At 44.4% G+C, this 27616-nt stretch overlaps 1 protein-coding gene across 1 annotated transcript in view; it reads right to left on the bottom strand.

Moving 5' to 3' along the window:
* Positions 1-27616, bottom strand: part of LOC141096506 (cilia- and flagella-associated protein 337-like) — a 240204-nt gene that overhangs the window by 167366 nt on the left and 45222 nt on the right. Inside the window, exons 7-11 of the mRNA XM_073583172.1 lie at positions 27271-27353; positions 26730-26822; positions 23303-23348; positions 20695-20741; positions 18301-18421 (exon numbers count right to left, since the gene is read on the bottom strand). Of these exons, the coding sequence (XP_073439273.1) occupies positions 18301-18421; positions 20695-20741; positions 23303-23348; positions 26730-26822; positions 27271-27353 (390 nt within the window). The remainder of the gene's footprint in view (positions 1-18300; positions 18422-20694; positions 20742-23302; positions 23349-26729; positions 26823-27270; positions 27354-27616) is intronic.

The raw sequence follows: 27616 nt of genomic DNA, 5'->3' as shown, positions 1-27616 counted from the left end.
CATGGCCGATTTTGGCACCTTTCCAAAATTGCAGGTATGCAACTTTGTTTCAAGCATGTGATGCTCATTCAAACTCAGCCATGGCAAGTAACATGTGTGGGTAATATGAAAATCACACCAGAATTCAGAGAAAAAGGGGAGATGTTGACTCAATCGTTGCATTGTGTGGATGTGAGTGCAACACTATGCACATAAAACAGAAAGTGCAGAATTGTCTGATGACTCGAGAACCAAAACTGTTGAAAAATATCAACAATCTCAAGTTTACAAGTCCATCTGCAGAGATCTTGATGTTCCTTATCCACGGTGCAGTATAATGAAGAAGTTTACAACCCATGGCACTGTAGCTAATCTCCCTGGAAGTGGATGGCAGAGCAAAAATTGATGAAAGGTTGAAACACAGGATAGTCTGGATGTTGAACAAGCAGCCCCATCATCTTCCAAAGAAATTCAAGCTGTTTTGCAGGCTCAACAGTGTCAGTGCAAACTATTCATCGAATTTTGAATTTAATGAAATTCTATGACAGGAGATCAAGGAGGACCTCACTGCTGACAAAGAGACATAAAAAATCTAGACTGCAGTTGGTCAAAATGTACATGAGTAAGCCAAAATTTTTCTGGGGAAATGTCTTGTTGATAGATGAGACCAAGATAGAGCTTTTTAGTAACATTTAGCACATCATTTTACTGTTCACTGAAAATGGAATGAGGTCTACAAAGAAAAGAACACAGTACCTACAGTCAAATATGGTGGAGGTTTAAAAATGTTTTGGGATTATTTTGCTTCTTCTGGCACTATAGGTGCCTTGACTGTGCGCAACTCATCATTAAATCTGAAAATTACCATAGGATTTTGGGTCGCAATGTAGTGCCCAGTGTCAGAAAGCCGGGTTTGCGTCCTAGGTCATGAGTCTTTCAGCAGGACAATGAACCCTAACATACTTCAAAAAGCACCCAGAAATGGATGTAAAGAAAGCACTGGAGAGTATAGAAATGGCCAGCAATGAGTCTGCATCTAAATTTCACTAAACAACTTTGGAGAGATATTAAAATTGCTGTTGGCAGAAGGCAAACTTCAAATATGAGAGACCTGGAGCAGTTTGCAGAAAGAAGAGTGTTCCAAATTTCCAGTTGATAAGTGTAAGAAACTTGCAGATGGTTATATGAAGCGATTGATTGCAGTTATTTATTCCAAAGGGTGTGCACCAAATATTAAGTTGAGGGTGCCAACAATTTTGTCCGGCCCATTTTTTTTGAGATTTGTGTGAAATGATGTCCAATTTGCCTTTTTATCTTTTTTTGTGTTGTTCCAATACACAAAAAAAATAAACATGTGCATAACAAAACGTGTAATTGGAATAATTTTCTGGGAGAAATACTTCATTTTCCGGAACAATTTCAAAGGTGCCAAAACTTCGGCCATAACTGTATATATAGCTAAGAATAACTATCAGGTGGTATTCAGGTGACTTTTTTAAAGGGAATCTGTCACCCCTTTTTTTGCCCTATTGGCTGCCAGCATAGACATCGGGGGCTTATCTACAGCATTCTGTAATGCTGTAGCTAAGCCTCCGAAGTAACATGAAAGATAAGAAAAACACGTTATATTATACTCACCGAGGTGGGCGGTCTGGTCTGATGGGTGTCGCTGTCCCATCCGGCGCCTCCCTTCTTTATACGATGACGCCCTCTTCTCCCATCCTGAAATGGCTCCGGCGCAAGCGCATTGCTCTGCCCTGTTGAGGGCAGAGCAGAATTCTGCGGTGCGCAGGCGCCAGACCTCTCCCGACGTCTGCGCACTGTAGATGTCTATGCCGGCAGCTGAAAGGCCAAAAAGGGGTGACAGATTCCCTTTAACAAGCCATACAAAACTATCCATATTTTGGAACAGGTTTGCTATTTGTAAAGAGAATGAACAGGTATATTTACCCTTTAGGCTGTGTTCACACGTAGCGGTTTTTTTTGCATTTTCGCAGCATTTTTAAACGTGCGATTTTGCTGCGAAAACGCTAAAAAAAACCTCAGCAGTGCCACAGGCTGATCGCCTCCATGCCACGCCGCAGTAATACAGTATTTGATGCAAAAGGAGCCCCGACCAAGTATTGAGTGCATTTACTGATCATACATTTTAGTAGGCCAACATTTCAGATTTTAAAATCATTTTTCAAGCTGGTGTTATAAAGTATTCTAATTTCCTGAGATAATGACTTTTGGGTTTTCATTGGCTGTAAGCCATAATCATCAACATTAACAGAAATAAACACTTCAAATAGATCACTCTGTGTGTAATGACTCTATAGAATATATGAGTTTCACTTTTTGCATGAAGAACTGAAATAAATTAACTTTTTGATGATATTCTAGTTTAGGGAGAAGCACTTGTATATAAAAGGCCAAATAGTTTTTAAAATTGCATAATATACTAACTTATGAATGCTCGGCATTAGAGTTGAGCGAAACGGGTCGAAAAAATTCAAAAGTCGCCGACTTTTGGCAAAGTCGGGTTTCATGAAATGAAACCCGACCCTAGGATGAGGTCGGCCACGAGGTCGGCGACTTACGCGCCAAAGTCGCGTTTCAAAAGTATGTTTTGCGCTCTTTTTCAGCCAATCAGGATCCACGGACACTGTGGGCAACGTGATGACTTAGGCACGGGTCACCACCATCTTTCAGAAGGGCATGCAAGTGATTGGCTTGCTTTGGGGGGCGTCACAGGGGGTATAAAAGGGCGTGCACGCCGACCGCCATGTTACTCATGCTGATCTCAGAATAGGGAGAGCTGCTGCTGCTGCTGATTTTGTAGGGAGAGCGTTAGGCAGGGAAGAAGACACCAAAAACTGCTTCTGCTGCTAGCGATTTTGCCTGTACAACACACCAGTCACTGTGCAATGCAAGGGGAGGCTATACAGTGGTGTATCAGTGGTGTTGGTTGTTGGGCTGCCTTCTAAGGCTTCCTGACATTCCTGCATTGCTGTTTACCCACTGCTCCGCAAACTGCTTTTTTAAAAGCAATCCCAATTTTTTTTTTTTGTCCTGCTGAGAAGAAAAAAAAACTGCTTCTGCTGCTAGCGATTTGGCCTGCACAACACACCAGTCACTGTGCAGTGCAAGGGGAGGCTATATTGTGGTGTATCAGTGGTGTTGGTTGTTGGGCTGCCTTCTAAGGCTTCCTGACATTCCTGCATTGCTGTTTACCCACTGCTCCGCAAACTGCTTTTTTAAAAGCAATCCAATCTCCCTTATCCTCTAGTCACTTTTGTCACAGCTGTGCCATCGAGCCTGTGACATAGCGCTCAGATATCATTGGGCCTCACACAATCCAAAAGTGTCCAGTGTCCACAAGTGTCTGCAGAAATTCAAAATCTCCTTTATCCTCTAGTCACTTTGGTCACAGCTGTGCCATCGAGCCTGTCACATAGCGCTCAGATATTCATTGGGCCTCACACAATCCAAAAGTGTCCAGTGTCCACAAGTGTCTGCAGAAATTCAAAATCTCCCTTATCCTCTAGTCACTTTGGTCACAGCTGTGCCATCGAGCCTGTCACATAGCGCTCAGATATCAGTGGGCCTCACACAATCCAAAAGTGTCCAGTGTCCACAAGTGTCTGCAGAAATTCAAAATCTCCCTTATCCTCTCGTCACTTTGGTCACAGCTGTGCCATCGAGCCTGTCACATAGCGCTCAGATATTCATTGGGCCTCACACAATCCAAAAGTGTCCAGTGTCCACAAGTGTCTGCAGAAATTCAAAATCTCCCTTATCCTCTAGTCACTTTGGTCACAGCTGTGCCATCGAGCCTGTCACATAGCGCTCAGATATCAGTGGGCCTCACACAATCCAAAAGTGTCCAGTGTCCACAAGTGTCTGCAGAAATTCAAAATCTCCCTTATCCTCTAGTCACTTTGGTCACAGCTGTGCCATCGAGCCTGTCACATAGCGCTCAGATATCAGTGGGCCTCACACAATCCAAAAGTGTCCAGTGTCCACAAGTGTCTGCAGAAATTCAAAATCTCCCTTATCCTCTCGTCACTTTGGTCACAGCTGTGCCATCGAGCCTGTCACATAGCGCTCAGATATTCATTGGGCCTCACACAATCCAAAAGTGTCCAGTGTCCACAAGTGTCTGCAGAAATTCAAAATCTCCTTTATCCTCTAGTCACTTTGGTCACAGCTGTGCCATCGAGCCTGTCACATAGCGCTCAGATATTCATTGGGCCTCACACAATCCAAAAGTGTCCAGTGTCCACAAGTGTCTGCAGAAATTCAAAATCTCCCTTATCCTCTAGTCACTTTGGTCACAGCTGTGCCATCGAGCCTGTCACATAGCGCTCAGATATCAGTGGGCCTCACACAATCCAAAAGTGTCCAGTGTCCACAAGTGTCTGCAGAAATTCAAAATCTCCCTTATCCTCTCGTCACTTTGGTCACAGCTGTGCCATCGAGCCTGTCACATAGCGCTCAGATATTCATTGGGCCTCACACAATCCAAAAGTGTCCAGTGTCCACAAGTGTCTGCAGAAATTCAAAATCTCCCTTATCCTCTAGTCACTTTGGTCACAGCTGTGCCATCGAGCCTGTCACATAGCGCTCAGATATCAGTGGGCCTCACACAATCCAAAAGTGTCCAGTGTCCACAAGTGTCTGCAGAAATTCAAAATCTCCCTTATCCTCTAGTCACTTTGGTCACAGCTGTGCCATCGAGCCTGTCACATAGCGCTCAGATATCAGTGGGCCTCACACAATCCAAAAGTGTCCAGTGTCCACAAGTGTCTGCAGAAATTCAAAAATCTCCCTTATCCTCTCGTCACTTTGGTCACAGCTGTGCCATCGAGCCTGTCACATAGCGCTCAGATATTCATTGGGCCTCACACAATCCAAAAGTGTCCAGTGTCCACAAGTGTCTGCAGAAATTCAAAATCTCCCTTATCCTCTAGTCACTTTGGTCACAGCTGTGCCATCGAGCCTGTCACATAGCGCTCAGATATCAGTGGGCCTCACACAATCCAAAAGTGTCCAGTGTCCACAAGTGTCTGCAGAAATTCAAAATCTCCCTTATCCTCTCGTCACTTTGGTCACAGCTGTGCCATCGAGCCTGTCACATAGCGCTCAGATATTCATTGGGCCTCACACAATCCAAAAGTGTCCAGTGTCCACAAGTGTCTGCAGAAATTCAAAATCTCCTTTCTCCTCTAGTCACTTTGGTCACAGCTGTGCCATCGAGCCTGTCACATAGCGTTCAGATATTCATTGGGCCTCACACAATCCAAAAGTGTCCAGTGTCCACAAGTGTGTGCAGAAATTCAAAATCTCCTTTATCCTCTAGTCACTTTGGTCACAGCTGTGCCATCGAGCCTGTCACATAGCGCTCAGATATCAGTGGGCCTCACACAATCCAAAAGTGTCCAGTGTCCACAAGTGTCTGCAGAAATTCAAAATCTCCCTTATCTCTAGTCACTTTGGTCACAGCTGTGCCATCGAGCCTGTCACATAGCGCTCAGATATCAGTGGGCCTCACACAATCCAAAAGTGTCCAGTGTCCACAAGTGTCTGCAGAAATTCAAAATCTCCCTTATCCTCTCGTCACTTTGGTCACAGCTGTGCCATCGAGCCTGTCACATAGCGCTCAGATATTCATTGGGCCTCACACAATCCAAAAGTGTCCAGTGTCCACAAGTGTCTGCAGAAATTCAAAATCTCCCTTATCCTCTAGTCACTTTGGTCACAGCTGTGCCATCGAGCCTGTCACATAGCGCTCAGATATCAGTGGGCCTCACACAATCCAAAAGTGTCCAGTGTCCACAAGTGTCTGCAGAAATTCAAAATCTCCCTTATCCTCTCGTCACTTTGGTCACAGCTGTGCCATCGAGCCTGTCACATAGCGCTCAGATATTCATTGGGCCTCACACAATCCAAAAGTGTCCAGTGTCCACAAGTGTCTGCAGAAATTCAAAATCTCCCTTATCCTCTCGTCACTTTGGTCACAGCTGTGCCATCGAGCCTGTCACATAGCGCTCAGATATTCATTGGGCCTCACACAATCCAAAAGTGTCCAGTGTCCACAAGTGTCTGCAGAAATTCAAAATCTCCTTTCTCCTCTAGTCACTTTGGTTACAGCTGTGCCATCGAGCCTGTCACATAGCGTTCAGATATTCATTGGGCCTCACACAATCCAAAAGTGTCCAGTGTCCACAAGTGTGTGCAGAAATTCAAAATCTCCTTTATCCTCTAGTCACTTTGGTCACAGCTGTGCCATCGAGCCTGTCACATAGCGCTCAGATATCAGTGGGCCTCACACAATCCAAAAGTGTCCAGTGTCCACAAGTGTCTGCAGAAATTCAAAATCTCCCTTATCTCTAGTCACTTTGGTCACAGCTGTGCCATCGAGCCTGTCACATAGCGCTCAGATATCAGTGGGCCTCACACAATCCAAAAGTGTCCAGTGTCCACAAGTGTCTGCAGAAATTCAAAATCTCCCTTATCCTCTCGTCACTTTGGTCACAGCTGTGCCATCGAGCCTGTCACATAGCGCTCAGATATTCATTGGGCCTCACACAATCCAAAAGTGTCCAGTGTCCACAAGTGTCTGCAGAAATTCAAAATCTCCCTTATCCTCTAGTCACTTTGGTCACAGCTATGCCATCAAGCCTGTCACATAGCGCTCAGATATCAGTGGGCCTCACACAATCCAAAAGTGTCCAGTGTCCACAAGTGTCTGCAGAAATTCAAAATCTCCCTTATCCTCTAGTCACTTTGGTCACAGCTGTGCCATCGAGCCTGTCACATAGCGCTCAGATATCAGTGGGCCTCACACAATCCAAAAGTGTCCAGTGTCCACAAGTGTCTGCAGAAATTCAAAATCTCCCTTATCCTCTCATCACTTTGGTCACAGCTGTGCCATCGAGCCTGTCACATAGCGCTCAGATATTCATTGGGCCTCACACAATCCAAAAGTGTCCAGTGTCCACAAGTGTCTGCAGAAATTCAAAATCTCCTTTCTCCTCTAGTCACTTTGGTCACAGCTGTGCCATCGAGCCTGTCACATAGCGTTCAGATATTCATTGGGCCTCACACAATCCAAAAGTGTCCAGTGTCCACAAGTGTGTGCAGAAATTCAAAATCTCCTTTATCCTCTAGTCACTTTGGTCACAGCTGTGCCATCGAGCCTGTCACATAGCGCTCAGATATAAGTGGGCCTCACACAATCCAAAAGTGTCCAGTGTCCACAAGTGTCTGCAGAAATTCAAAATCTCCCTTATCCTCTCGTCACTTTGGTCACAGCTGTGCCATCGAGCCTGTCACATAGCGCTCAGATATTCATTGGGCCTCACACAATCCAAAAGTGTCCAGTGTCCACAAGTGTGTGCAGAAATTCAAAATCTCCTTTATCCTCTCGTCACTTTGGTCACAGCTGTGCCATCGAGCCTGTCACATAGCGCTCAGATATTCATTGGGCCTCACACAATCCAAAAGTGTCCAGCGTCCACAAGTGTGTGCAGAAATTAAAAATCTCCCCTGTCCTATAGACACCTTGTACCTTGTTTTACATTACTATATAGTTTGTTGGATTTTGTCTACATTTCTACCAAAAATGAGGAAGGCTGGTGGAAGAGGCCGTGGAATTGGGCGGGGGTTGGCAGCTGGTAATGATGGTGTTGGTGGTGGATCTGATGGTAGTGGCAAGAGCAAAATAGGACCGAATGCAGGAGGTGTTGAGCCTGCGTCATCGTCTGGCTACATAAGGCCTCGAACGCTTAGTTTTCTAGGAGTTGTCAAACCGCTTTTAAAGCCAGAGCATCAGGAAAAAGTTTTTGCTGACTCAGCCTCCAGCTCTATCGCCTCCTCTTCTTCAGTTGTAAAAAGTAAAAGCACTGAGTCGTCATTGGAGGCTCATGTTCATGAACCACACCTTTCCTTGTGTCCTTCACCCCAACCAAGATTGAAGGATGACGCAGGCCATAGTACTGATTACTCCATGGAGCTGTTTTCAGATACCATGCCTGGATTATCAAGTGAAATGGTGAATTACCCAGGCCAAGATGAATCTGACATGGAGTGCACTGATGCACAGCCGCTGATGGATGATTCTGCTGGTACATTCACTCAGAGCACTACATTGTCCTCGCAGTGTACAGAGCCAGATTCTGACCCTGATGAGACTCAGGTGCCCCTTCCCGCACACTATACCACCATACACGGTGACACAGAGGAAGGTGCACATGACATAGAAGAGGAGGTGATGGATGACCCAGTTGTTGACCCAGATTGGCATCCATTGGGGGAAGAGGGTGCTGCTTCCAATAGCTCAGATGAGGAGCATCCACAGCAGACATCGACATCGCAACAGCTGTTATCTGGCAGGCCCGGAGCACTCCAAAGACAGGTTCAAAACATCAAAATATTTGCTGGACAGCTTGTCCAGAGGGTCAAAAGATCACAGCGTGCTAGGCCGCAAAATGTCTGCCAAAGTAGGAAGAGTGCAGTGTGGCACTTTTTTGAACAAAATCCTCATGATCAGGCCAAGGTTATCTGTAAGAAGTGCGCAAAGACCTTTAGCCGAGGGAAAAATCTGAAAAATTTGAATACCAGTTGCATGCTTAGACATTTAACCAGCATGCACTTGCAAGCGTGGACACAACACCAAACCTCAGGTGCCACATGTGCAACTGATCACAACGAAAGTAGTCAGCAACGCTACATTGTTTCCCCCACTGTAAGCCCACCGGTTAGCACAGCAGCAAATGTTGAGGTGTCGTTGCAAGGCCACAGCAGTCAGGGAATCCTACTGTTATATCAACGAAAGACTGATTCTAGGCCATCAGAAAGAACAACAACTCCATCACCATCATCAACCCTCTCTCAGTCCGCCCTGTCCACCGCTACTTCCACCATATGCAGCTCTCAAGTCCAGCTCACCCTCCCAGACACTATGAGTAGGTCAAGAAAGTACTCAGTCTCTCATCCGCGTACACTGGGTTTGAACGCCCACATTGCCAAACTAATCTCGTTTGAGATGATGCCCTTTCGGTTGGTGGAAAGCACAGCTTTCCGCGAACTCATGGCCTATGCAGTACCACGCTATGACCTACCCAGTCGCCACTTCTTCTCTCACAAAGCCATCCCAGCCCTCCACCATCATGTGAAAGACCGCATTGTCCATGCACTCAAGCAGTCAGTGAGAGGAAAGGTGCACCTCACAACTGATGCATGGTCCAGTCGGCATGGCCAGGGCCGTTACGTGTCCATCACTGCGCACTGGGTTAATGTGGTGGATGCAGGGTCCACAGGGGACAGCGGTGGTGGGACAGTGCTGCCTAGCCCACGGTATAGGAAACAGTTGGCTGTAGGCGGTCGACCCTCCTCCTCCTCCTCCAGAAGCGAAAGCTCGTCCACAGAGCGCAGTCGTACGAGCACTCCATCTGCAGCTGCCACTGTTGCACACGATGTGTCCCCCTATCGAGCAGCTAGTGGAAAGCGTCAGCAGGCTGTGTTGCAGATGATGTGTTTGGGCAACAGACACACCGCCGAGGTGCTGGCCGAGTACTTGAAGCGACAAACTGAGTCATGGCTGGGCAGTGTACATCTTGAGGCAGGCAAGGTAGTTAGTGATAACGGCCGTAATTTTGTGGCAGCCATAGCCCTTTCAAAACTCAGCCACATACCTTGCTTGGCTCACACCTTGAACCTGGTGGTGCAGTGCTTCCTCAAAAATTATCCGGAGTTAACAGCCCTGCTCCAGAAGGTGCGAAGACTGTGCGCGCACATCCGCCGGTCGCCTGTACACTCCGTTCGTATGCAGAAGCTGCAGCGATTGCTCCACCTTCCCAACCACCGCCTCATTATCGACATTGCAACAAGGTGGAACTCCACCCTGCACATGGTGGAGCGGCTGTGCGAGCAGAGGCAGGCCATAATGCATTTGTGGGAGGATACACGGCCAGGCACTTTGAGAGCAGACATGGAGTTGACAGGTGTGCAGTGGTCGAAGCTGAAAGACCTCTGTAAAGTCCTTCAGTGTTTTGAGGAATGCACACGGCTGGTAAGCGCAGACGACGCCATCCTAAGCATGAGCATCCCACTTATGCGTCTGCTCATGCAAACTTTGACGCACCTTAAGGAGCAGGCGTCTGCAGCCAATGTTGATGAGGAGGAAGAGGAGGAGGGAATCCTTGATGACATTCAGCCATTGTCTGCTCAGGGACCTCTCCTGGACGAGGTGGAGGAAGAAGAGGAGGATGATGATGAGGATGATTACTTAGGGGAGGAGGATGCATCTCGTGGGGCAAGTGAAAATGTTGGCGTGGCAAGGTCTGGTTTGTGCGTGACTGGAGGGATGTGGATTGCCAGAAAGTGCTCCTCCACCCAGCACTCGCAGTGCATCATTGACACCGGGAACATTGGCCCACATGTCAGATTATGCCTTGCAGATCCTAAAAAGGGACCCCCGCATTGCCAAAAATGATGAACGATGACGACTACTGGTTGGCCAGCATCCTGGATCCACGCTATAAAGGCAAATTATAAAACATCATGCCACAGGAGAACCTTGACCTAATATTGGCTAATAAACAAGCAACTCTGGTAAATCGGTTGCTTGAGGCATTCCCAGCACACAGCAGCGGTGATGGTTCTCACACGAGCCGTACGGGCCGGGGGCAGCTTGGCAGAGGTGTTCGTGGTGCACACAGCAGAAGTGGCGTTGGAGACAGGGGTTTCATGACAATGTTGTGGACTGATTTTTCAAATACCGCTCACACAACTGGTAATACTGCATCGATGGAAAGTGACAGGAGACAGCAGTTGTCAACTATGGTAACAAACTACTTTTCCTCCCATATCGATGTTCTCCCACACAGGTCATTCCCCTTTGACTATTGGGCCGCTAAACTGGACACCTGGCCTGAATTGGCCCAATATGCCTTACAGGAGCTCACTTGCCCAGCTGCAAGTGTGCTATCGGAAAGAGTCTTCAGTGCAGCTGGATCAATCCTGACAGAAAAAAGGACCCGTCTGTCAACCCAAAATGTGGATGATCTAACCTTCATTAAAATGAACCATGCATGGGTTTCCAAGGATTTTGTCCCACCTTCCCCTGATGACACATAGGGTGACAGAAAAATGGCTTGCTTTGGTCCACCTCTTCCTGGGACTTCACCTATTTCGCCTTTTGCATCAGCTGAATGTCCAACATCAACATATGCCACTTTCTAAAACTCCCTAACTGTGCTGCCTCCCCCCATGGCCGGGGTCACCACCTAGCGCACGACACCGTGCGAGTGCCGTTGCCCTGGACAGGTGGGTAGGCCGACTCTTGGGCGCGGGCACTGGCACAGGGTCCCTCATAGTGCAATCAAGTGTCTCTGACGGTGGTGGTGCACACCCGCCGTCAGACACACCGCTGTACTATGAGGGGCCCAGTGCCAGTACCGACGCCCACGAGTGGGCCCCCCTTGCTTGGGCAGGGCCCCAGCATTTGCAATCTTTACCTCTCCCTGCTCCTCCGCTGTGTAATCTGGGCCGTCAAATCCATACTGTGCCTGACACCGTCTGAGCCTGCCTCCTGATGTATAGACATATATTTTGAATGTGTACGCTATCCATACATGTTATCCGGGGATACGGTACCCTTTCTAACCTTTGTGCAATCACGTGCAATCCATACTGGGCCTAACACCGTCTGAGCCTGCCTCCTGATGTATAGACATATATTTTGAATGTGTACGCTATCCATACATGTTATCCGGGGATACGGTACCCTTTCTAACCTTTGTGCAATCACGTGCAATCCATACTGGGCCTAATAACGTCTGAGCCTGCCTCCTGCTGTATAGACATATATTTTGAATGTGTACGCTATCCATACATGTTATCCGGGGATACGGTACCCTTTCTAACCTTTGTGCAATCACGTGCAATCCATACTGGGCCTAACACCGTCTGAGCCTGCCTCCTGATGTATAGACATATATTTTGAATGTGTACACTATCCATACATGTTATCCGGGGATACGGTACCCTTTCTAACCTTTGTGCAATCACGTGCAATCCATACTGGGCCTAACACTGTCTGAGCCTGCCTCCTGATGTATAGACATATATTTTGAATGTGTACGCTATCCATACATGTTATCCGGGTATACGGTACCCTTTCTAACCTTTGTGCAATCACGTGCAATCCATACTGGGCCTAACACTCTCTGAGCCTGCCTCCTGCTGTATAGACATATATTTTGAATGTGTACGCTATCCATACATGTTATCCGGGGATACGGTACCCTTTCTAACCTTTGTGCAATCACGTGCAATCCATATTGGGCCTAACACCGTCTGAGCCTGCCTCCTGATGTATAGACATATATTTTCAATGTGTACGCTATCCATACATGTTATCCGGGGATACGGTACCCTTTCTAACCTTTGTGCAATCACGTGCAATCCATACTGGGCCTAACACTGTCTGAGCCTGCCTCCTGATGTATAGACATATATTTTGAATGTGTACGCTATCCATACATGTTATCCGGGGATACAGTACCCTTTCTAACCTTTGTGCAATCACGTGCAATCCATACTGGGCCTAACACCGTCTGAGCCTGCCTCCTGCTGTATAGACATATATTTTGAATGTGTACGCTATCCATACATGTTATCCGGGGATACGGTACCCTTTCTAACCTTTGTGCAATCACGTGCAATCCATACTGGGCCTAACACCGTCTGAGCCTGCCTCCTGCTGTATAGACATATATTTTGAATGTGTACGCTATCCATACATGTTATCCGGGGATACGGTACCCTTTCTAACCTTTGTGCAATCACGTGCAATCCATACTGGGCCTAACACCGTCTGAGCCTGCCTCCTGATGTATAGACATATATTTTGAATGTGTACGCTATCCATACATGTTATCCGGGGATACGGTACCCTTTCTAACCTTTGTGCAATCACGTGCAATCCATACTGGGCCTAACACCGTCTGAGCCTGCCTCCTGCTGTATAGACATATATTTTGAATGTGTACGCTATCCATACATGTTATCCGGGGATACGGTACCCTTTCTAACCTTTGTGCAATCACGTGCAATCCATACTGGGCCTAACACCGTCTGAGCCTGCCTCCTGATGTATAGACATATATTTTGAATGTGTACGCTATCCATACATGTTATCCGGGGATACGGTACCCTTTCTAACCTTTGTGCAATCACGTGCAATCCATACTGGGCCTAACACCGTCTGAGCCTGCCTCCTGATGTATAGACATATATTTTGAATGTGTACGCTATCCATACATGTTATCCGGGGATACGGTACCCTTTCTAACCTTTGTGCAATCACGTGCAATCCATACTGGGCCTAACACCGTCTGAGCCTGCCTCCTGATGTATAGACATATATTTTGAATGTGTACGCTATCCATACATGTTATCTGGGGATACGGTACCCTTTCTCACCTTTGTGCAATCACGTGTAATCCATACTGGGCGTGAGAACAGCTGGCGAGCTGTTAAGCAAGCTACAGCACCTGTGGTTTGCACACGTAAGTTTTTAATTTTTTCAGGAATGACGGTTAGGCCTAATTCCGGAACTGCGGTTGACCTGCACTTACTGGGAAATCATTGTTCGCGGGTAATAATTGTAATCACAGATCCCCATCACTAACGTTGTTCAGCGGGTTATCTGCACCTGTAAGCGACAAACGCTGGCCTTTTCAGTGTAGCGCACATGCAGCCACGGACATGTAAGGGCATGACACACCAGTTATTGGCCAATCTCATGTGCCAGAGCCTCACGTGTCCCTCTAGTAAGCCGGACTCGGACCGCGGGGCATGACGGAGTCTCGTTCGTTAACGGAATTAAGCTTGCAATGTGTGCATCTGTTCTGTAGCTGGCATGGTTGAGGTTGCCCGTGTTGAGTCAAATTACGCAGTAGGCTCCACTCCTGGTGGTGCCCTTCTGGACATTCCTTTAAGGTTCAGCTTTGCAACCATACTGCCCACGTAAAACAAACACTTTGCCTTCATGAACGCTGTTTGGAGGGTCATGACTCGTGGGAATAACGCCGCCCAATCAGTTAACCTGCTAGCGAGATCCTTCGTTGCTCCCAAGCATGACATCACACTCCCTAGGAGGAAGGTAATGCCACTGTGGCGACCGTACTCCTGGGGGCGACACAAGTGCACTGATGCCCAGCCACTGCTCGATGAATCTGCTGGTACATTGACCCAGACCACTACATTCCCCTCGCACGCTACACGGCCTGAATCTGACCCTGATGAAACTCAGGTTACCCTTCCCATATACAGTTCCATCTTACACGGTGACAAAGAGGAAGCTACAGATGAAAGTGCAGGTTCGGCCCACCCGCCATCAGACACACCACCGTACTATCAGGGGCCCTGTGCCAGTGCCGTTGCCAACGAGTGGGCCCCCCCTGCTTGCTCAGGATCACAGCACTTGCAAGGTTGAAATACTGTGCAGTGAGATGGAAGATGGGGACGACGAGGAGTCCAGACTAGTACAGGGATTCCCTAGCGAGGAGACTTATTTGATTGTTTTCAATGTTGGGACATCAATTTTTGGGGAGCACTATACTCTGGAGAATGATAGATGGGGCCCACCATACACTGGAACATTCCAAAGGTGGACATCAGACACTGGAGCAGCATTTACAGGGCCCATTATACACTAGAGCATTAGAAATGGGGCCCATTATGTTTGGAGCATTATTTGGGCCCATAAGACAGTGGAGCTTCATCCATGGGGACCAACATCTACTGTAGCATTATGTGGAGCTCATCATATACTGTTTCAAACATTATATGGGACCAATGATTCTGTATGGAGAAATAGATGGGCCTCGTCATGAGATGTAAAAAGTGAAGTATTTTCATTGTACTATACCGCTATTTCTCTGCCGTATCGGAGCATGATGAGTTGTGGTATGTGTTAAAGGGGCGCTCTTTCGCCCAGGGCACATGAAAACCTGGAGCCAGCCCTACCCCCCCACAACTTTAGCCAAATAACCCCCATTTTTCAGTGCGTAACTTGTATTATGAAGTTAATTAAGGTTGACAAGCTTAAGTAAGAAGAATTGATGCTTTTGGCATTCTAATGGGCACTGTAGGTGTGTTTCCTGTCCTCCTCTCGCTGCCGACTCTTATTCCCCATTGACTTACATTGGGTTTCGTGTTTCGGGACGACCCCGACTTTTCCCTATAATCGGACGATCTTGCTCGACCCGACTTTTGGAAAAGTCGGGTTTCACGAAACGAAACTCGACCCTAAAAAAACAAAAGTCGCTCAACTCTACTCGGCATCATTGGCTGGCACTGAGGTGCATGATTTGCGCTAATAGTATTTAAACCCCAGATAAGGTTGGAGGCACTAGAACTCTGATGAAGCAACATGCCTAAACATTGCGAAACGCGCTTTGAAAGCTTTCCTAGACTGGACCCTGATTTTGACACACACATTTATTCTTGCTAGGGGTATGAAATTGTGACATGTGTTAACCATTTCCTGTTATCAGCTGATGTACTTACAGTCATTATGACTATTCTGTCCTTTATATGGGTTGCACGTGTCTGCTAATGATATTTGCATATCGTATCTTTTGTAGCACATTTTGATCATTAGATTTATTTAATAATACATTGCCGGTACTGACCACTTGGCCTTTTATATATGTGTATCAATTTGTCTGAGTCAATTAATGTGGTCAACTTTATTGAACTGCTCTTTCTCCATTTTTAATGGTTTTTATCAACATCACTTGGCAACCTTCAGTACCTAATAAAATTTCATTATGAGCATTAACTCCTTTGCTGATATATTGCTGGAGTTGGTTGAGACATTTTTTTTGCTTTCAAGATATTGCTAGATGGTTATACTTTGAATAATGTATTTTTTGGATCATATACGTATATCTAAGTGATGTACAGTATTTAGTCTCAGACTAATCATCAATGGCCAGCTAAGATTGTTTACCTTTTTAAGAGTGGTGTACTGCTAATTGTAGCAGTTGTGGGGCCTGTTGTCTGCGCTCGGCCCCCCCCAGTCAGCATCACACTTTCAATTGTATCCTGGGTTCAGATATAGCTGCAAGCAATGATGGAGCAGGGAATTGTCAGCTTCCAAAGTGCACACAGTACTCATTGAATTAAAAAAAAGAAATACTCACCTCTCCCTATTCCCTCTCTGCTCCGGTCTCCGCAGCGTCGCATGTAGTAATATCATCGCGTAGGCTCTGCTAAATTGCGAATTCTGCGTTGAAAGAAACTAAATCTCCAAGCACTCCAAAATACTCGGAGGACACCCGAGCATGCTCGAAAAAACCCGAGCAACGAGTATACTCACTTTTCACTACTGGACAGGTTGATTTCACAGAAGTGTGATTGACTTGGAGTTACATTGCGTTGCTTAAGTGTTCCCCTTATTTTTTTGAGCAGTGAATATACCCCGGGGCGGTCACTGCTAAGGCTAGTTTCACACCAGCTTATGGCAGAGCTGCGGAGGGATGCTAACTTCCTCCGTGAAGCACCGCCCACTGCCGCACCTCCTTCGTTCAGTTCCGCCTACGTCGGTATGTGGCCTGCGTACCCTATCTCTAGCATTGGGTACGCAGGCCATGCCGATTTATGCAGATGCCTCCGCATGTGTCATTTTGACTGTGCGGCGACCGCAACAAAATACAACTCATTGCATTCGGTGCAGGTCGCCACACCGTCAAAACGACGCATGCAGAGGCATCCGCATACATCGGCACAGCCTGCATACCCAATGCTAAAGATAGGGTACGCAGGCCGCATGCCGACGTAGGCGGAACTGAACAAAGGAGGTGCGGCAGTGGGCGGAGCTGAATGGAGGAGGCGCGGCAGTGGGCAGAGCTTCACAGAGGAAACCCGCAGCCCTCAGCACCTTGGCCATACGCTAGTGTGAAGCTAGCCTAACTCCACTATAATCCAAGAACTGCTCACTGCCACCATCAATGGTTTACAAGCAGATCGAACACCTGATTTCTGGTAGGGTTTGGCTTTCAGGAGTGTAGTTTACAAAACAAAAGGAGCATAACCATTAGATTTTATATTTAATCCAGAATGATAGGCAGTGTTTAAAAAGAATATATAAAAAATTTTACAAAATGGGCAAAATAATACAGCATATACAATTATATAGAATAAAAGGATAAAATAAAAGAAACTTCACTAGCCACAGAGATGGCTCAGCTAGTGAAGAGGAGCACTTCGATTGGAAATGTCCAGTGAACTGGAATCATGCATACTCTGATATGTATCTCTCTGCAGGATCCTAGATCATTATTCGCCTTGTCCTTTTATCTGCACGTAAGTTACACCCACACAACTTCCCTTGATGACTCACAACATGGTTGGTTATGGGATGTTGCTTCATTTTTTGAAAATTTAAGATATTTCCAATTACCAGGATATTTCTGCTCCTGGGGATCACAGCCTGGTGAAGTTCTTTCATCATAGCACATCCTGGAGCAGAGCCTAGTGGTCCTCACTTAATCAAACTTCATGTCCAATTCCAACAAATATACAAGTCTTAATGACCTGTCCACACTAAGGGGTCTGGGCTCCAAAAGAAGTTTTAATTATATTTGTCACTTCTCAATTATACATAGTTTCCTCACTTTCCATATGTTAAACTGTGTAATTCTTAAACTGAGGTCTTTTTCATACTGGAAATTCTGTGTGAGAGAGGAGGGGGGTGAATGCCACTTCACTTGAGCTGTGTTATGGATCTTAATATTTTCCATGACATAGACCTTTTGTCTAATCTTTTTATGGAATATACACTGATGAAGATGTTTTTAACAATTTTGGAATAAACATTGATTTTTATCTACTCACATGTCCTGGATTCTCAACTACCCCTTGGAACCTTGTGTATAGAGAGCCACAATAATGTATGGAGCACTGTATGGAGGCCATCATATTTTGTGGAGGGCTGTACCGAGGCCATTTTACTGTGTGTGGGGGACTTTGAGGGCCATAAGTCTGTGTTGGGGTCTCTGTGTAGATATCAAACATTGAGGGGGATGAACTCGTTAATGGGGGCCATGAAAAGGGTACCTTAGTGCGTGGAAGCACGAAGGGGGCTTCAACAGAGGCAAAATTGCTTTGTAAGGGCTGCAAAATTGTGGGACATGCTCTTCTGTGACCCCGCTGAATATAATTTTTTTTGTAGGGGTTAAATTAGAACTTCTGGTATGAGGCCCCACAATTTCTATGTATGTTCTTTCCTTTAACCATGCATAAAGATACTTTTGCACTTACCTGTGTCACCCAATCTCCATGCACCTGCCAGCGGATTAACTTTACATGAGGAGACAGAATAGCATTTTCAAGTACAATAGTTGGCATTATGTTATCTGGTCGAGGCATTTTTTTCCACATTCTAAAAATAAAAATTTGCATGGTGACGTCACAAGACTATATAAGAAATAGTCTTCAAAAGCAATGAGGCTAGCGACTGACTGAACCAATCTTTATAAGAAACCAATGTAACAAGAAGAGTTACTCGTCAACCTAGTTCTCAAACCCTTCCTAAGTTTTCCCTGCACAGCGATACCACATTTCACCCAGTTGTACAGTAAACTGTAGAATTGACCCATTAATTTCAATGGTGCTTTGATAATGCCCCAGAGTGGGGCCTCTGTGCAGGCAAAACAGGTAACACCTAACTAGTGCTGCAGCTCCTTCATTCTAAAGATTGGAAGAGATCCCAGAAATCAACCTATCATAGATCATACTTGGAAACGGTCATCTGGTTTCATTGCTCAAAACAGCTGCATGCGTCCTACATGTGTCGGCGACGCAGCTGCATGTGTCGGCGACGCACCTGCATGTGTCGCGGCTATGTGAGTCACAACACATGCATGGAGAGCCTGTCTGTGGCACCGAACCGCTGATTATCAGGAGCGTTCCAGGTATCCGGGTTCCCGATGCAGTTATTCGGAAACCACTAAAACTATTCGGATAAGCTCTTATCCAAAGCTATTCGCTCATCCCTACTCGTGAGTCCTACAGGAGTGAAGGTGCCAGAGACTTGGGTAAAGTCGTTACCACACCCGAGATTCATTCGGTGGTGCAAGCACCCACAACACCAAACTGTATACAGATGTTTCCGGCTGCGATCCGGATTATAAAGGTTTGAGGGTTTTGTTTTTTTTTGTAAAGTTGGCAAATCAAGACTTTTTTATTTAACTTACCTAGGTCACTGCCTCACTACCTTACTGGTGGGAAAGCCACTACATTACAGCAGCCAGCAACACAACAGATAAAGAACACATCCCCACCATAGCCTAGGTTTCTCAGTGTGTGAGATATAATGATATGGATCTAATCTCCTGGTCTAACCTCTTGCATATATAAAATGTGTTGGTAGATTAGAGCACAGATGGGTCACACCTTTCAGATAAGGTTCGCGTGAGAGGAGGGGCAGCACAACTGAATTTAGACAAGTCACAATTTTGCCTGTTGTACTCAAAGCAACTTTTGAGCACAACAGACATAAGTCTGAATACTGACACAGCTCAAAGGCAGTGTGGGGGGAAGGTTAGCACAGCAGAGATGACAATGCTATGAGATGAGCGCAGATAGAAGGGATTGTAATGTGACACAGCTAAACTCAGCTGTGCTGCTCCTACCCCCTCTCTTCATGGACCTTATCTGAAGGGTGTGAGTCATATGTGCTCTAGTCTCCCAGCACTTCCTAATCATGCAGGAGTTGAGACCAGGAGATCAATGCATGTTCTTTTTCTGCTGTGTTGCTGTTTGCTTATGATTTAGCAACTTATACAGGGAAAAGTACATGCCCTCCAGCGAAAAACTCACTTGGACTTAACAATAATTAAATTTTTAGGTGCCAAATCCTTTGATTGCTAATAACTGCAACAGAAGGGGAAGCTTAAAAAAAAATGTCTTATTCTGCTTGGCAACCACATTACTGTGCCCAGTTCAATATAAAAAATTTGGTGAAAGGTCATCTTTAAGTAATGGTTCTTTTGGTGCGAAATTGGTTTCTAATATTCCTTGTTCAAAACTGCCTCCACAGATGTTTTTTAAATGTATGTTTAGTTCACCAACACAGCCCGTGGATTCTTGGAAAATAGAATTTTGTTCCTGTCTAGAATTATTTGTAGATTATGGGTAGGCCACAACTATCTTCAGAGCCCTTTGAAGTGTAGTTAATCCTGTACACTCATTTTAATGGACGTCCACATCTAACAGTAAATCTCGTGCCTGCTCGTCCATTCAAACTTTGTGCATGTGCATAGTCCAGTTCAATTACTGCCTCGACTAGGATAGTGTCAATGTGTGTGCGCCGGGCTTTGGGGAGTTAGATCTGAGGACAGGCCCTGCATCGATCCCTATGTTTGAGGTTTACATACATACTCTATAGAAATAAAGAGATTATGTTTACAGGTACCTCAGGCTGCGCTGATAAATTAAATATACATTTAGAAAGGTGATGATGACAAGTAGGAACATTATTGCGAAGACCACTAAGAACACAGAAACCTGATGGTGGGTTCCCTTTACATGATGGCATATCCTGAGACAATTACCTTCAGTGTAAGCGAAAACAAAGCAATGTTGATTACAATAAATGAATTACAACAGTGTTTATTATGTCAGATTTTTTTGTTTTATTACACATTATTTTACCTTAGTGTTTCTCCTATTGAAGTAAAGAGCAGAATATTCACGCATCCCTGTAATAAAGAATAGGAGAAAGTGAATGATGCTATAATGATAGAATATCTGCACTTTTAATTCTATTAGTTGGTATATTACCCTATGTAATTTGATTATTGTCATTGTAAATAATAACTAATGGTCTAATCACCAGATGTTGCAAGAATAAATTGAAGTGTAAAAACAACAATATTGAAATTGCAGCATCATGAAGGAGAATTTGTGGAATTAAGGGAATCACAGGATAGATAGACATATTAATGTTATGCAAATGATGAAAAAAATGGAAACACAATTTTCAAAACATCTCAATTTATTCAGTATTGAGAATGAGTTCCATATGCAGAAATCCCCGCACTTACAGTCATGGCTGCTATTAATGAGGTTAGAAATGAGGCTGTCAGGAATGTTCTGCTGAATGCATTTGTTCACGAAAATCATCAAGATCCACTGCTGGCAGCTTCTTTTGTAATTGCCAATCTATTATGTCCCATATGTACTCGATGGGAGGCTGTCATGACTCCGGACGGCATTTCCTTCTCCGTCCTGGGTTTGTTGGGGTTAACTCTGCATGGCCTCCCTTTGGTTTGCGGAGGGCTATTTGTACTCACTCTGGTGCTGGGCTCTTTGTCAGTGATACTTCCGTTCTCGGCTGAGCAGCTGACCTAGTGACTCTGGTGTATAACGTTTGTTCCGTGTATTATTCAGCTTGTCCCACGTTCTGTGTCTGCTTGGTGATTCTGTACTGCTGTTATATCTCTGGTTCTGACCCTTGGCTAAATTCTCTGACGTCCCTCCTGTCTACGGCCCTGGTTACTGTGTTTCTGTCAGGTTTCTGACTTCGGCTCTGTCTCATCCCTAGGTTCCTGCATTACCCTCCAGTTACTGATCTCGGCTTGTCTGACCTCAGTCCCGGCTCTGCCGACTTCCGCTTTTATTCTCTCTCCCAAACGGGAGTTAGCTCCACCTCTTGCCACTTCCCCGGTGGTCACCTGTCTCAGGTCCTGGTCTCGTGCTGCTCCCACTTAGCATGTGGCCACACGCTCTGACTCTAGACTACTGCTCCCTCCTTGCTCCCCCTGGTGTTCGTCACAGAGGCAAGTCCAGAGATGCTGCAGGGCATGGTAGCAAGTTAAGGCCATTCAAGATGCTCACAGAGCAACATATGGCCTGGCATTATCATGTTGAAAAGCAGCTCCTGGGACATTCTTGAGAAATGACTGTACCGCTGTCTCCACAACTGATCTATTCTGGACAGCAAGTGAAATTGGACATCTCATACAAAGCAAAAAGATGTCAAACTGTCTACACAAACCATCAGGAGTTTGCACAACATTGAGTTATGAGTTAGACGTGCAGCTATAGGGTTTCCACTGACCTCACGCCACCACTCTCAAATGCTATCATGGAGCAGACCAAAGAAGATGGATTGGAGCAATGGAGGCTGGAATGGAGGTCTATGCTCTTCAATGATGAATTCCCCATTTATCTTCGACACAGTGATTGCTGGATATTGGTCTGGAGACCACATGGTCGAAGCCATGAAGAGGCCTTCACAAGAGAACATCACACTGGTTCTAGTCCCGGGATTATGGTGAGGGGTGGCATAATGTATGGTAGCGTTACAGAACATTCCTCAGACAACCATAAATAACCCCATTGATAGCAGCCAAGATGTGTAAGTGCAGGAATCTCTGCAAGTGAAGCTTACACTCAATAGTGTTTCCATTGTTTTCATTATTTGCATTTCATTACCATGTCTTGCCAGCTTCTGATTTCCATAATTCCACAACTTTTCATTCTTGGCATTGCAATTTCAATATTGAGGGGTGTACGTATATTTGCAATGGTCTTAGTTTTCTTACTATAAAACTCTGCTCAGTTATGTAAAGCCTGTTGTGCACATTTTATACAGAGTCATAAAAGGGCAGGTATAGGGCATGGGGCTTCTGCTGTACCTGTGTATGCCTCTGATGTCACATGAAATGTATTATCTGACCGAAAATAAAAAGTGTAATATTCTATCAGACAGCCAGACTTGTAATTATGCAATAACTTTACTTTAAAGGGCACCTTTCACCAGGAAAATGTAATAAATCATAAATTAAATATTAAATATAATGTAGTGGGAACATATTCAGTTTGGGCACCTGTCACCAAGAAAATGTAGTCAATCAAAATTAAATATTAAATATAATTTTGTAGAATCAGATTCAGTATAACTTGTGTTTTCATCACTTAATCCTCTGCTCTTTCTGGGATTTTCAGTTGAGTGGGTGGTCCTATCAGTGATTGACAGTTTGATTTGCATAAATGTACATACAGAAACAGCTGTCAGTCACTGATAGGACCTCCCATTGGACCAAAAATCTCAAAAAGAGAGGAGGTTTAAATGTATAAAACACTGATCATATTGAATCTATTTCCACAAAATTGTATATCAATCTGTTTAGCCACCCTGTTCTATAACATGGTGCCTGCAGATTAGACTGCACTTTCATAGTGACGAGTTCCCTTTAACTCAATTACAGTCAGGTGTAAGTATTCAGTGATCAGGATGAGTTGGACATCGCATTACCTTGTCATCTCCATATAATATCATACATTCATCACTGTCAGTTCCACTAGAAAGAGAACAAAAAATAGGCTTGAATGCTAAAACTTGTATAGAACATATACAGATGCGTCTCACAAAATTAGAATATCTTCAAAAAGTTAATTTATTTCAGTTCTTTAATACAACAAGTGAAATGCCTACATTATATAGAGTCATTACAAACAGAGTGATGTATTTCAAGTGTTTATTTCTGTTTATGTTGATGATTATGGTTTACAGCCAATGAAAACTCATAAGTCATTATCTCAGTAAATTTGAATAATTAACTAAAAACACATGCAAAGGCTTCCTAAGTGTTTAAAAAGGTCCCTTAGTCTGTCTCAGAGGCTCCACAATAATGGGGAAGACTGCTGACTTGACAGATGTCATGAAGGCAGCCATTGACACACTCCACAAGGAGAGTAAGCCACAAAAGGTCATTGCTAAAGAAGCTGGCTGTTCACAGAGTGCTGTATCCAAGTATATTAAGGGAAAGTTGGGTGGAAGGAAAAAAGTGGTAGAAAAAGGTGCACAAGCAACCGGACTAACCACAGCCTTGAAAGGATTGTTAAGAAAAGGCCATTCAAAAATTTGGGGGAGATTCACAATGAGTGGACTGCTGCTGGAGTCATTGCTTCAAGAGCCACCACACACAGACATATCCAGGACATGGGCTACAAGTGTCACATTCCTTGTGTCAAGCCACTCATGACCAATAGACAACGCCAGAAGCGTCTTACCTGGACCGAGGAGAAAAAGAACTGGGCTGTTGCTCAGTGGTCCAAGGTGCTGTTTTCAGATGAAAGTAAATTTTGCATTTTCAAATCAAGGTCCCAGAGTCTGGAGGAAGAGTGGAGAGGCCACAATCCAAGCTGCTGGAGGTCTAGTGTGAAGTTTCCACAATCAGTGATGGTTTGAGGAGCCATGTCATCTGCTGGTGTAGATCCACTGTGTTTTATCAAGACCAAAGTCAGCGCAGCCATCTACCATGAAATTTTAGAGCACTTCATGCTTCCCTCTGCTGACAAGCTTTATGGAGATGGAAATTTCATTCTCCAGCAGGACTTGGCACCTGTCCACACTGCCAAAAGTACCAATACCTGGTGTAAAAACAACAGTATCACTGTGCTTGATTGGTCAGCAAACTCGCCTGACCTTAACCCCATAGAGAATCTATGGAGTATTGTCAAGAAGATGATGAGAGACACCAGACCCAACAATGCAGACAAGCTGAAGGCTGCTATCAAAGGAACCTGGGCTTCCATAACACCTCAGCAGTGCCACAGCCTGATCGCCTCCATATCACGCCGCAATGATGCAGTAATTGATGCCAAAGGAGCCCCGAAAAAGTATTGAGTGCATTTACTGAACATACATTTCAGTAGGTCAACATTTTGGATTTTAAAATCATTTTTCATGCTGGTGTTATAAAGTATTCTAATTTAAATTTACTGAGATAATGACTTTTGGGTTGTGATTGGCTGTCAGCCATAATCATCAACATTAACAGAAATAAACACGTGAAATAGATCACTCTGTTTGTAATGACTCTACAGAATATATGGGTTTCACTTTATGTACTGAAGAACTGAATAAATTAAGTTATTGATGATATTCTAATTTTGTGAGAAGCACCTGTACCTGTATGATTACAGCTTTTATAGGCTCAACATAGTTGTACACATATATCACACAACACAAGTTTAAAGAGTTATTCTCATCTTGTTAAATAGGTAAACGTTATTGTAAAGACAATTTCACTTTAATTTACCTCTAACTACTTCTAGTATCAACAATGTATGGATTTTTAATTAATATTTTACTGGTTGTTGCATAGGTCAATGATCACTGCTTCAGTATATCAGTGGTGATTGGTGTTATTGGCAAGCATTGCGTGCTTTCAAGCTCTTAAAGCTGGCAAGTGCTGCTCTGAAGCAGGCTGCCCTCCCCTCCTCCAAAGTTGCAGACCTAAAGATGCCTCTGCTTCCACGATCGTAGAGCACAAAGTTTGTACCAGCAGCACAAACATGACGCCGATCTAAACTGTCATTCTTCAGGAGTGCACTGTTCCACAAAAAAAAAGAAGCTGGAAGGCAATGTGAGAAGGTGCACTCCTGAAGAATGATCATGAGACAGCACCTCCAAACTTTTGATGATATTCTTGGAATTGGATCCTAAGAATTAAAGAGGCCTCAAGTTTCTATCGTCTAGCCACCGTTCCCTTGCCTTCTGGTTCCCGGCTTTCTGGAAGTGCTGCTCTCCTGAAGATTGACAGTTGAGGCAGGTGGCATGGTTGAGCTTCTGACTCAAACACAAGTTTTGTAAAGGAAAGAGTGGACCTTCATTTATGATGTCAAATGCACCAATTGCTCTTCATTGCCCCTAAAAGTCTAACAACCTTTTTCCTTATGACAAAGTGGACCTGTCACCAGCTCAAAAGTGAACAGTATTTTCTCTTATTTTATTCCTGCTGCTTGCCTAATCTGTTTTTCTTTCATTTTTTTATCAGAGGTAGGAGCCTTCTTATTTGGTGCTAATTTTTATGTTCTATAATAAGGGATGTTTGGCTAACAGGGTAATAATGCAAAGCAGACTAAGGACACACCCCATAGAATCCTATGATCAACATCCCCTTGGTAAAGACCATAAAAAATTTGCACTAAGTAAAGGGGCCCATGTTGGAATATGTTTGGTGCAACATCTCTACTCCTGTCTATGAGTGTTTAGTTGCTAGATCTGTATGCTGTTTATAAAGTAAAAAAAACTCCCAGAGGCTCACACAGGGAGAGCATGTGACTGTATTTCCTGTTTTCCTGTGTCTGTGTATGAGAGAAGCAGCCTGCTGTAGATGCTGCACAGATAGTGACACACAAATGATTTACTCCTGATCTATTAAGCTTATCATATATTGTTCCTGATTGCTTCTCTGTTGTCACACGCTTGGAGAGTATCCTGAATAATTCGCTGCCAACAGCCCAAATCTTTTTAGCTGTATGGAAGATTTAAAAAAAATAAAACTATAACCCATGGGGGCAACAGGAAGAATAAAATAAGAGCAAAAACTTCCCACTTTTTACCTTGCGACAGGTCTTCTTTAACACTCCGAGGAACCAATAAATCAAGGAATTTAGACTCAAAAACTGGCATAAAACACTTTGTAAAGCTGTAAAATTTAGAATTTTTACCAAAATGTACCTTTTGCCATTTTCATGCCAGTCCCAGCAAGCTCTGCCAAATGGGCGACACTGTGGAGGAGCAGGGGTGGGATGGAGAGTGCCTATGCTCACCCATCAAATTAATTAATGATTATCCTGATAGGTTAATAATTCTGAATTACTACATTTAGATTATCTTGTGCCTGATGATTTTTTTTCAGGAAGAACAATTTATGCTCATAGTTATACATTACCAGTAATCTAGTTTCAATGGCATAGTTTCCAGTCCTGTAATCTGGCAGTACGGCTCCAGGTTAGACAGTTCATACAGCTGGATCTCTCGATCCCTAGATTACATACAACAGATTTCATTACTCATCTCTTACATGTTAGCTGAAAGCTATATAAATTATATATAATGTGTGTATATACCTACAGTGTAGCTGTCTGTCTATGTACAATATAACATCCGGGCAGGCACAGTAACTACCAAAGTATAATTGCATCCTACATAGCCATTTATTTCAGGGACTTTACATCAATTGCACAGCAGCTGCCTTTACAGTTTATACACAGATCATATACAGTTAATAGTATGTTGTAATGTAAGGATCCCTATAAAAAAAAAGAATTGTTTCTTAAAGAAAGCATTAGCTAAAACTATACTTTGTTCCATGTTATATAATTATAATGTTCTCTAATGTATTACATTATTATTATACTATTATATACATCAGTAAGAGGGATGAGAACGACGCTGGGCGCACGCCTGTTGGCACAGATATATGTACATACCCTGTCGCCAGGACTAATTTATTATATTGCGTCATGATTGTAAAATCTGTCACCCATTTTGTCATCTTCTTTACGTTCTTATCCTAGAACACAAATGTAATGCTCATTAAAGGCAATCTGTCACTCTATAGATGCTAGCCAATACATGTCCCTGTCAATCAGACACTATAACCCCTAATTGAACAGTGTCACAATGTGTAAGCTAAAGGCTTTTAACAGGAAAGGATCCAGTTGTCAAATTATTTATTCATTTCCAGGAGGAATAACTCAGCAATTAAATCATTTACTAACACATTAGGAGAGATGACAGCAGGTCCTCTCTAAATCAGACTAGAGCAACATCTTT

This window comes from Dendrobates tinctorius, unplaced genomic scaffold (assembly GCF_039654945.1).
Source record: "Dendrobates tinctorius isolate UK_male_01 unplaced genomic scaffold, ASM3965494v1 ptg000075l, whole genome shotgun sequence".
Taxonomy (NCBI): Eukaryota; Metazoa; Chordata; class Amphibia; order Anura; family Dendrobatidae; genus Dendrobates; species Dendrobates tinctorius.
The sequence above is the reverse complement of the archived record's forward strand: the minus strand, read 5'-3'. Positions and strand labels throughout refer to the sequence as shown.